Genomic DNA, 12,912 nt, shown 5'->3' on the forward strand with positions numbered 1-12,912 from the left:
GACAGAGGGAAGGAACGATAGATAAATAGATAGATAGATAGATAGATAGACAGACAGACAGGCGGACGGATGGACGGACTGACGGATGAATGGACAGAACGATAGATAGATAGATAGATAGATAGATAGATAGATAGATAGATAGATAGATAGATAGATAGATAGATAGATAGATAGATAGATAGATAGATAGATAGATAGATAGATAGATAGATAGATAGATAAACAGACAGACAGACAGACAGACAGACAGACAGACAGACAGACAGAGGGAAGGAACGATAGATTAATAGATAGATAGATAGACAGACAGACAGACAGACAGGCGGACGAATGGACGGACTGATGGACGGATGGACAGAACGATAGATAGATAGATAGACAGACAGACAGACAGACAGACAGACAGACAGATAGATAGATAGATAGATAGATAGATAGATAGATAGATAGATAGATAGATAGATAGATAGACAGACAGACAGACAGACAGACAGACAGACAGACAGACAGACAGAGGGAAGGAACGATAGATTAATAGATAGATAGATAGATAGATAGATAGATAGATAGATAGATAGATAGATAGATAGATAGATAGATAGATAGATAGATAGATAGATAGATAGATAGACAGACAGACAGGCGGACAAATGGACGGACTGATGGACGAATGGACAGAACAATAGATAGACAGACAGACAGACAGACAGACAGACAGACAGACAGACAGACAGACAGACAGACAGACAGACAGACAGACAGACAGACAGACAGACAGACAGACAGACAGACAGACAGACAGATAGATAGATAGATAGATAGATAGATAGATAGATAGATAGATAGATAGATAGATAGATAGATAGATAGATAGATAGATAGATAGATAGATAGATAGATAGATAGATAGATAGATCTCCTTTCTCCTTGATTTCATGCATCCACTGGGCAATAAATTATTCTTGATGATTTTTTAACTTTTAAACAATATCAAAGTTACGAGAAATTCAGATGTGATATCTGCTGAGTCAAAGGCTCTAAAAGTGAATCATGCTATGGAAACTTGTCTTTAGCAGTCTTAAGTCTTCTCAGTCAAATACACAGATTTACACAAATTAAGAAATCAGTTTAGCTGTGTTTTTATTGATGCTTATTAGTCAGAGAGATACAGTAATAAACATAAAGAATCAGTAAGGTGTGAGTTCGGCAACTGAGTTTCTTCCTCTCCCAATCAAACTCAGTATAAATTCTATCATCCAAAACTATATTATCAGTATTAGTGTGTTTCCACAGTGAAGTTGAACAGGACTTGAGTGTGATTGTTGTTGTTGGTGAACAGTCATATGGCTGGAGGGTTGCTATGGTAACAGTCACAGATGATGCGAGTCAGTTCCTGCTGATGGTAATGAGTGGTTCTCTCAGTGGTCTGATCACAGCCGCCAATGAGCTGGAAAACACTGGATCTGCTGGAAACTTCCACAGAATGCCAACGCTAATCAGTGTGTGTGTGTGTGTGTGTGTGTGTGTGTGTGTGTGTGTGTGTGTGTGTGTGTGTGTGTGGTTCTATCTTCTGTGATATGACTCATGCTGATAGATTACTGGAGAAGCAACAGGTTTTTTTTCTGCACTATTTTTCCTGCCTGCTGGAAAAACTCACCTAATTTTGCCATATTATTTCCTAAAACGAGACAATATTTTGTTCTTGTCTAGAAAATGATTCTTGATTTAAGAAGTTTTTGAAATTTGGTCCAGAAACAAGACAAAAAGTCTAAGTATGACAAGCATTATTTGCAATATTCTGCTTTCTTGCACAAACAGTAGAAGCCCATGTATGGTAGATATCTATGAACAGTAAGTGTGTGTTTGTGTCCACAGGCCGCCGAGGTGGAGAAACAGCTGTCAACTCAGGTTCATTCATTACGGGACGATTTCAAAGAGAAAAGCATCTCCAGCAACCAGCACATGACGCGCCTGGAGACGCTGCAGGCCGAGGTGAAGCTTTACCACATTTACAGAGCCACGCACTTCAAAAAATGATCATATATGCTGCATTTACACTGCAGATCTTGATGGTCAATTCTGATTTTGTGACTGTATCTGATTTATTTTGATGACCGGCTTTCATCATCTTTTAAAAGTGACTCGTATCCGATTGTCTGCATTTACACAGCACACGGCAAAGGCGCAATGAGCAGGGAAAAAAAGAGCAGGCGCTGACTGACAGCTGAAAATATAAGAGCGCTCTTTTCTCCATTCCTGTATTTAATCAGTTCACAGGGTTTCTTTTTTTAATTCTTTTTGACAAGTTGTTTGACTTTAGTTTATGACAGAAACGTTCTCATTTGGCCATCTTCTTTTAATCTAGGCTTTTTTAAACCAGTAGGCTTCTTAATGTAATTTCCATGGTGTCATTTATGAATGTGATGAATGCAATAGTTTTATATTAGTTTAGATTGTTTACCAGTGTTGGGGGGGGTCACTTTGGAAATGTGATAGATTACAGATTACAAACGACCCTATTTAAAATGTAATAAGTAGAGTACCTTTTATAAAAGTAAAGTAACTGATTACATCTGATTACTTTTAAGTTTCTAATGGATATTTTCAACTAAATCATTTTCAAGCATTTATACCAAGCAGGTGTGACGTTACAGTCGCTCTGTTTACTGTGAGAATTTCAACATCTCTCATCACTTGAATTAAGATTATATTCATTTAATTTTAAAGTGCAGCCACCACAAAACCAGACCTTATAATAAAAAGTGTTTACTGTTGTTACAAAATCTAAACTTTAGTTAGTTGTGCAGGAGGATTTTTGTGGCATTTGCAATAAAAAAGTACATCTAAGCTATTTTTGCAATTTTCATTTTTAAATCGAAGCAACTAAAATCCAAGTCAATCACATCTTAGAGATCAATAAAACCGTCAATGAAACATATGAGGGATAATTGATCAGTTCAGTTATTTACTGTAAATAATATGCTGTACCAAACAGAAACAAGTGATAGTATATAACAGCTAAAACAAAAAATCCAATAAAACGAAGGTGTTACACATTTAAAATACTATAGTAATTTATAGTGAAAGGAAATGTTTAGGAATGAGCATTATGATGTATATATATTTACAACTCTTCATTCATTAATGAATTACACTACATAATGTAGTTTTAATTTTCAAATGTACTTTTTTTATCCAAAGAGGCTAGAAAAAACCTGAAGAATTAGTTATTATTGTATTATTATTATTATTATTATTATTATTATTATTATTATTATTATTATTAATTATTAATTATTATTATTATTATTGTATTATTATTAATATTATTATTATTATTATTATTATTATTATTATTGTATTATTATTATTATTATTAATTATTATTATTGTAGTATTATTATTATTATTATTAATTATTATTATTATTATTATTATTATTATTATTATTTATTATTGTTGTATTATTATTATTATTATTATTATTATTATTATTATTATTATTAATTATTATTGTTATTATTATTATTAATTATTATTATTATTATTATTATTATTATTATTATTATTTATTATCATTATTATTATTATTATTATTATTATTGTATTATTATTATTATTATTATTATTAATTATTGTTATTATTATTATTTATTTATTATTATTATTATTATTATTATTATTGTTGTTGTATTATTATTATTATTATCATTATTATCATTATTATTATTATTATTGTTGTATTATTATTATTATTATTATTATCATTATTATCATTATTATTATTGTTGTATTATTATTATTATTATCATTATTACCATTATTATCATTATTATTATTATTATTATTATTATTATTATGTTTAAATTATTATTTTTTATTGAAATGGCCAGATTGTGAGGACAGTTGAATGTGCTGGCCAGTTTTTTTTTTTGTCTAATAAATGATTACTTTAAAACTTTAACAGATTGCTATTTTTCCTAATGATATATGATGCAATAAATTTGTATTTTAAAATTAGTCTTGTTTTAATTTTTTTTTAATTGCAATTTTTAGGAAATACTTAAAATATGGAAAAGCGGTTGTTCCTTGCGCCACCTGGTGGCTATTGTGTAAAGCACACAAAAGTTTGTTTTTTTTAATGAAAAGGCGGCTTTTACAACCGCAGTATTGCGCGTGACTGCGGTTGACAAATTGCAGTATTGCTCGTGCAAAAACGCGCGTTCTCAGTAGCCATAGACCTCCTCTCTCCCTCAGTTATCTTTCCATCAAGCAAATTTCTCGTGTTAGCCTAATTTGTTGGTGACGTCACAGACGAGAGCGAGAGGTGGCAGTAACACACCAAAAAGTTTTTTGTCAACCACCTTAATACAGGAAGAAGAAATCACCATTCTCGCCATTATCTGCATTTACTTTCATCGGCTAGACACCAGCCTTACAGCTCTGAGAATGTCGGTGCCGTCACATATTGATCCGCGATCTGTAAACGTAGCTTATGTGGATGCAACTGCGCTACTTCACTAATAAAATAGCTTCACTACTGAAAAGCTTTTTGATTTATAAAGTATCGACGCTATCGCCACGCTACTGAGAAATGTAGTTAAGCTAGTAGCGTCACTACTACACTTACTTCCCAACACTGTTAATGTGACAAGATCGCCTTGGCCAGAGGAATCTGTTGGTGCCCTGAATTTCACAAATCGATAAGTGTGTGAGTCATAATATATCATTCGAAATGAAAAGGGTCTGTTTTTATTTCTGTACACTCACGATAACGACAAAAACATTTGCTTTTATGAAATACAGAAAGGCTAGGTTACATACCTGCAGATGCTTCAGGTTCGACACTGAAGCTTTTGATGTCGAAAGTATTTTAACAGCTGCAAACCACTTTTATATATTTGTGCCCTTCTCAGATTTGAGGGTGAAATTATTTTTAAATATCCAGAAATGAAATGCATTTTTATCACTCGCCATGGTGGCAGCTCTCAGACTGGTTGTAGTAGCCTAATGCATTCAGCGGCAGAGAGAATTTACATAACTGGTGGACGTGGTGCGCAGCAATCAAGCCAGAAAACCAATCAAAAGCATCAGAATAGCACCGCTTTAATAAATGCTCTTAGCAGAAGGCATCGTGCACATCAAAAACAGGCAAAGTAACAGATTAATATCATTCAACATATTTAGATGTAACCCCCTTTGTATTCTTTAACATTTTCTTAAGTAACTGTAATTTCGTTACACATTTTTTCTCAGTGACTGTAACAAATTATTGCTACATTTATTTTGTAATTACATTTCGTAACGCTGTTACATGTAACTAGTTACTCCCCAACACTGTTGTTTACTAGGCGGATGTTGCATGCTCTCTCGCTCTCTCTCTTACGTAAACATACCTAAATACTTGCACTACATGATAATATAAAAGCTTATTTTGTTCTAGTATGTGAGATTTAAGGTTTGGGACTGAAGTCTGTTCTGAAATGAAAGCGTCAGAGTTGACTCTACAGTTTTTAATGATGCGTGACTCACATTGACAGGTGAAAATTCGATCTACCTGCTTACACTGCAGATATGAGGGCACGGATCCGATTAATATCAGATACATTTCCACATATGAACAAGGCCTGAATCTGATCTGAGTAAATCGGAATCTATGTGATTTTCTCCTGCTTACATGTACATAGGCCATATCTGTGCCACATGGGAGAAAAGAATGGGAATTGAGTCACTTGAACTATGCAGTGTAAATGCAGCCTTACTTTACATATAAAAGTGGGCAACACTGTAATAACTATACACTGTGAATCATTTATTAAGTATTAGCAAATAGTTCATTCATTATTTGTTAAGCATTAACTCTAGATTAACAGACGTTAGTTAATTTGTTAATGTTTAATCAATTAACTATTTGCTAATGCTTAATAAATTATTCATATTGTCTAATTATAAAGTGTTACCAAAAAGTGAGTAAACCGGTTGCCTTAATAGCGACAAGATGACTTTAATTAAAAAGTGAGTAAACCTGTTGTAACTTGTAACTTTTAAGTTGATTTACCTTAATTTTTTTCAATAATGCGCATATAGTTAAAGTCAGAATTATAAGCCCCCCTGAATTATTAGTCCTTCTGTTTATTTTTTTCCCCAATTTCAGTTTAACAGAGAGAAGATTTATTTTTAACACATTTCTAAACATATTAGTTTTAGTAACTCATTTCTAATAACTGATTTATTTTATTCAATTCAATTCAATTCACCTTTATTTGTATAGCGCTTATACAATGTAGATTGTGTCAAATCAGCTTCACATAAAAGGTCATAGTAAATAGGAACAGAGTAGTTCAGTTTGTAGTGTTTAAGTTCAGTTCAGTTGAGCTCAGTTCAGTGTGGTTTAATAATCACTACTGAGAGTCCAAATATTGAAATATTATTAATATTATTATTAAAATATTAAATTTTATCTTTGGCATGATGACAGTAAATCATATTGGATATTCTTCAAGACACTAGAATTCAGCTTAAAGTGACATTTAAAGGCTTAACTAGGTTAATTAGACCTGAACACCTGAAACTTGTCTATAGCACTTGTTCACTGCTGCTCTTATAGTTGTGTAAATTGCTTCCTTGTCCTCATTTGTAAGTCGCTTTGGATAAAAGCGTCTACTAAATGACTAAATGTAAATGTAAATGTAATTAGGCAGGTCATTGTATAACAGTGGTTTGTTTTGTAGACAATATTGTCATTGTTACTTTATTGTTCAGGCTGAAAATTAATCTTTGTCTCACTTTACATACAACAACAAAAACACACACATAACAAGATCACAATACATATACCTAAAAATCTTACCTCACCTAAGAACATTACATTCCTGCTTTATTCAACAGATTAATTGCATTTGGCACAAAGGTTTGTTTGTAGGTTGCTTTAATTGCTTTCACTGACCTGTTACAGCATCCAGATAGCGACAACAAAACAGCCCGTTTTAAAGGGTGCGTAACATCATCATCACATATGACCATGGCCTTTCTCCGAACTGCAATGTTATACAATTCATCTATAGAATTTTGTATAAATCCTATGATTTTTGCCTGCTATGCTGATGATGACCCTACTTTACTTTATTGACTAAAGTGATTCGCCCAAACCAGACCGTTATGTTGTACAGGTATACTAAAATACTTTCAATCCAGCTGATGCACACCATTATATTGCTTAAGGGGACCTTAAAAATGGTTTTTAAAAAATTAAAAACTGCTTTTATTCTAGCTGAAATAAAACAAAAAAGACTTTCTCCAGAAGAAAAAATATTATAGGAATTACTGTGAAAAATTCCTTGCTTTGTTAAATATCATTTGGAAAATATTTGAGAACAAAATTGTCAACAGGGCTAATAGTTCTGACTCCAACTGTAATTTATTAACTTAAATATTTTAAGGCAATGGGTTTACTCAATATTTTAAGTAAAGTCAACAAATTGTTCTAAAAGCCACATGTTTACTCACTTATTTTAAGTCAACTAATCATTTCTCACAGTGTGACACCACCATATATAAATATAAATCTGTTTCAAAACCTCCTCTCCTCTGTTTTCCTTCCTCAAATGATGGTTTTGTCCCGTCACTAACAGCAAGGGCTTGAAGTAAGTGCTCTCGAACCGCTTGCCTTTCTGCATGCTCATTGTGGATCATTTCGTGACTGCTTTCGTGCCGTCTGAGCGAGTGTGTGTGGCTTTTTCTCATTAACTCATCACTGTGAATTGGCTTCTGGAGTGTGTGTTGTGACAGAGCAGGAGAAACTGTGTCAGTGTGAGTTTCACTGGCCGTCATCAGTGGACAACCACCATCAAATCACAGCTTTGGAAAATTATGAAATACTCAGGAATTGACTTAAAGGGGTAATTCAACACTAAAATAAACATTTGCTGTTTGGTTAGGCTCTATCCAGGGGCGTTGCTAGACATAAAGCTCTACTGGGGCAATTATTATACAATTATTATTCTAAATAATCTTCAATGTAACTGGAAAACAATGTTAAGACAACTGGAGTGATTAGTCTAAGATCATTTAAGAAATCTTTTGCATAAATATTCATTTTAATTGACTGAAATTCTATAGACAATTCAATAAAATACAACAAAAGATGTTTTATAGAATTATCTGTTGTCTTAGACTTGACACAAGGCAGAGAATTAGGTCTATTGTCTTTACCTCCCTGACTCCTCGTCCCTCCTTTTTGCTTCACACAAAAAAATCTATCAGGAGGAATGCTTAGTAAGATCACCATCATATTGTTTAAACTTTAGTTTTGTCGACTTGCAAGACAAAAAAGGCTGTTACGCCGGTTTTACAACGCATGAGCGGCACGTGACAAGCAAGTAGCCTGCTTTTTTGGCTCGCATGTTAATTACCGGGACTCGCACCGGGTGAAGAGCAGCGCGTGCGAGAGGCGCGCGTGTTCTCTGCGCACACGCAAAGATGCGTCAGTTTGCTCTTTGATTAAACACATTGCTTTCACCAGCATTGGTTCGGTTGCACAGAGAATAACGTCTTTATTTCGGAATTACCACTCTTAATAAATACACTTGCATATGAAGTAAATCATATCTCAATGCATTTACTGGGGCACTGGAGATTTTTACTGGGGCACGTGCCCCAGTAAATTGGGTCTAGCGACGCCCCTGGCTCTATCCTATATCTACGCCTTAGCCCTTCCCCTGGTTTTGCACGTACCTGTGAAAGGGTAGGGGTGTCCCACTTCTCTTTAGCTTGAAGCCGTAGGGCTAAGGGGAAGGGTTAGATGGCCCTCGAAACAGAGATTTTTCAGGACCACACTCAAAACCAAGGGGTACAAATATTTCCCAGAATACACCATCTATAATGACAACATGGCTTCACACGGAAGTAGATCCACAAATTAGTATTTTTTGTCATTATAATGAATTTTTACAGCACGTGTTTTAATACATTCATAACCGCATTTGTGTTTTACCATCATGCTTTAAAAAAATGCTTTAAAAAACGCTTATTTTTGCTATCTAATACCTAATAATAACTCCTGTACAGCAGTCCCACAACATTCTGACACTCGATGACACTCGAATTCCCTGTCAGAAAAGTTTAGTGGCTGGGAATGGGCTTTTTACAGTGTCTGCTATAATGTTAATGTTGGTTTCATGTGTTTACATGATGAATATGGTCACGGTGTAAATACACAGTACAGTTACGAGCTTATTGCCACATTATATTGTTATGATAACATAATATATGCCTTCAGTGATATCCTGAAGATAAATACCTGAAGAAATCACAACTGGAATAAGTCACGATCGCAGATCTCATATGAAGCAAGAGCTCACGATGGCATATGATGATGTGTGCAGGTCTTGTAGTGCTGTCTAGGGCTGTGCAATTAATCGAAAATCCGGTTTCGATTTCGGCTTCTAACGATTATGAAAAAACATTAATCGAGATAAACGATTATTGCATCATATACCGCTTCCTTTCCAGTTGTACACATTTGTTGCTCTGCAAAGCTCAGTTTCACATGAAAATGACTAAAAGCATAAACTGCAGTGTAACTTTTGCAGCAGTGGATGAGCATCATTCATATTTTTAAAAGCGTGAAAGAGCACATGCTGTTGTGTGTGCGTGCGCCGCGCTCAGCCTCGGAGACGAGCAGAGCACACACATCTAACGCTATCTTAATGTGAGCAGTTTAATGGTCAAATACATGCACAATTGTGTCAGAGCGCGGTGTTTAATGATTATTCATATTAACTCTCGCTTGTGTAATAAACAAACAAGTTGAGAATCAAAAGACAAGTGAAAGAGAAACCATATATCAGAGCCGCACTATTCTTAAAGTGACAGCACACAATGATCCTGCTGCCACCTGTTTTTATTATTAATCAAACAACAAAAGGAGAAAATCCCTCACTGCTCTTGACTGAAGGACTTTTGCAGCAAAATTTTTTTTCTCTCAGTGAAGATACTTAAAGCACAGTTTAAACACAACAGATTTAATTACTCATTTCTAATAACTGATTTCTTTTACCTTTGCTATGATGTAAAGTACATTATATTTGACTAGATATTCTTCAAGATACTAGTATTCAGCTTAAAGTGACAGTCAAAGGCTTAATTAGCGTAATTAGGCAAGTGATTGTATAACAGTAGTTTCTTCTGCAGACAATCAAACATATATATTGCTTAAAGGGGCTAATAATGTTGAGCTATTAAAATGGGTTTCAAAATATTTAAACCTGCTTTTATTCTAGCTGAAATAAAACAAATAAGCCTTTCTCCAGAAGAAAAAATATTATAGGAAATACTGTGAAAAATTCCTTTGCACTGAAAAAAGTGTTGCATGCAAAACTGTTGCAAACAATTTATTTGTGTTGAATTTAAACAAACAAACTAAATTGAGCAATGTTCAACTTTGTTTGTTTAAATTCAGCCCAAATAAATTGTTTACAAACACTTAACGTAAAAAAATTGAGTTAATCCACGGAATCAACTTTGAATATTTTTTTTCAGTGTGTTAAACATCATTTGGGAAATATTTATATATAAAAAAAAAACATTCACAGGGTGAATAATTTCGACTTCAGTTGATAATCGTTTTGAATAATCGGGATTACAATTATGACCAAAATAATCATGATAATGATGTTCCCCATAATCGAGTAGCCCTAGTGCTGTCCCAATTCTTCCCCCTCACACTCTGTTTGAGGGCCAAGGGGAAGAGGTACAAAAACAGAATTGGGATTGGGCCTTAATTATCCAAGATGCAGATTTATTTTTTCTTCACTGATCATTAAATACGTTTTTAACTGTTTCTTGTTGATTAATAAAATGAACATTATAAATTATAAATATACATTTAAAGAGCCCATATTATGGGTTTTTGAAAATGCCCTTACATGTAGTGTGTAACACAGCTCTAAGTGAAGTGAAATATCCAGCTAAGGCTTAAATCTGTAAGTGTACAGTGTTTAAAATTATTGATTCATCTATAAAAGAGTCGACTCATAGTGCTTCAAATGAGTCATCTTGATAACGAGTCATCAGGTGTTTCGTGATGACGCGACTACGAAACACAAGTAGTTGCGCGCGCAAACCCGGGAGATTTGAAACCTGCAGCCCCGCCCACTAACACAGAAAAAAAGCAGACTGTCATCAGTCCAATCAGCGCAGATTAGCTTCGCACTGAGGAGAGGTTTGGCAACAAATGAATCGCTGAATGATTCATATGGGAGTCGCTGGGATAATCAGGTAAAAATAAATGCAGATTATGAGACCATGAAAGTGTTTTTTGACCTTGCATGCATATTAGACTGTTGTTGGAGACCCTTACAAACAAAATATGACCCTATTTCATGTATAATATGGGCTCTTTAAAGTCTGAATTATTATATTTTTTCTCCAATTTCTGTTTAATGGAGAGCAGATCTTTTTTGCACATTTCTAAACATAATAGTTTAATAACTCATCTCTAATAACTGATTTATTTTATCTTTGCCATGATGACAGTAAATAATATTTGACTAGATATTTTTCAAGACACTTCTATACAACTTAAAGTGACATTTAAAGGCTTAACTAGGTTAATTAAGCAAGTTAGGTTAATTAGGCAGGTCATTGTATAACAGTGGTTTGTTCTGCAGACAATCGAAAATAAATATTGCTTAAGGGGGCTAATAATATTGACCTTAAAATTGTTTTATAAAATTAAAAACTGCTTTTATTCTAGCCGAAATACAAAAAAAACAGACTTTCTCCAGAGGAAAAAATGTTATAGGATAATAATAATAATGGATAGGATAAATAATTTAATAATGAAATATAAAATATAAAAGATTAAGTCAATAGCTACAGGCATTTTGACAATCAAAAATTATTATTAGGCATTACTACTTAAACTTTTATTACTATTTAAAATGAATATTCATCATAAACATCGACAGTCTGCATGATTTAAGAGTATATTTTTGGTTTGGTTTTGGTTTTGTGAATGTGTGTTCCTGTCATATCAACTATACAGTAATTAGATTTTGTTAAAATATCAAACCTAAGTGAACTATGCTGATATAAAGGTGAAGGTATGCTTCTCACAAATAAAGTGTATTTTGCTGATTTAGTTGATATTGCTGATTTAAAAAGATTTTTCTTTCTTCAGAATTTGCCAGTAAAGTTACAAAAACAACAAGTCAACCCTGGATTAATGTGTGCTAAAATAGCAATGAAAAAAAATGAAAGCGTAAAATGTTATAGTTATTAAAGTAATATCATAAATTGAACACTTTTTAATTGTAAAATAATTTTATTTATTTATTCATTCATTTTTCTTTGGCTTAGTCTCTTATTTAGTAGGGATTGCTACAGCGGAATGAACCGCCAACTATTCCAGCATATGTTTTACACAGCGGATATTTTTCTAGCCGTAACCCATATACACTTGTACTCACACACTCATACACTACAGCCAATTTAGTTTATTCAATTCACCTATAGTGCATGTGTTTGGACACAGGAGCACACGGAAACACACACCAACACGGGGAGAACATGCAAACTCCACACACAAGTGCCAACTGACCCTGTCGGGGCTGGAACCAGCGACCTTCTTGCTGTGAGGCGACAGTGCTAACCACTGACTAAACCACCGTGAGAATATGAGTATTTATACCACAGGGAGAAAATTATTCTTTCATTCATTCATTTATTTTCTTTTCGGCTTAGTCCCTTTATTAATCAGGGGTCGCCACAGCGGAATGAACCTCCAACTTATGCAGCACATGTTTTACACAGCAGATGCAACCCATCACTGGGAAACACCCATACACTCTCATTCACACACATACACTATGGGCAATTTAGCCTACCCAATTCACCTATAGCGCATGT

At 33.9% G+C, this 12,912-nt stretch overlaps 1 protein-coding gene across 1 annotated transcript in view; it reads left to right on the forward strand.

Annotated features, from left to right (window-relative positions):
- Positions 1–12,912, forward strand: part of bicdl1 (BICD family like cargo adaptor 1) — a 90,377-nt gene that overhangs the window by 35,122 nt on the left and 42,343 nt on the right. Inside the window, exon 3 of the mRNA XM_056464142.1 lies at positions 1,879–1,995. Coding sequence (XP_056320117.1) covers positions 1,879–1,995 — 117 coding nt within the window. The remainder of the gene's footprint in view (positions 1–1,878; positions 1,996–12,912) is intronic.

The sequence above is a fragment of the Danio aesculapii genome, chromosome 8 (assembly GCF_903798145.1).
Source record: "Danio aesculapii chromosome 8, fDanAes4.1, whole genome shotgun sequence".
Classification (NCBI taxonomy): Eukaryota; Metazoa; Chordata; class Actinopteri; order Cypriniformes; family Danionidae; genus Danio; species Danio aesculapii.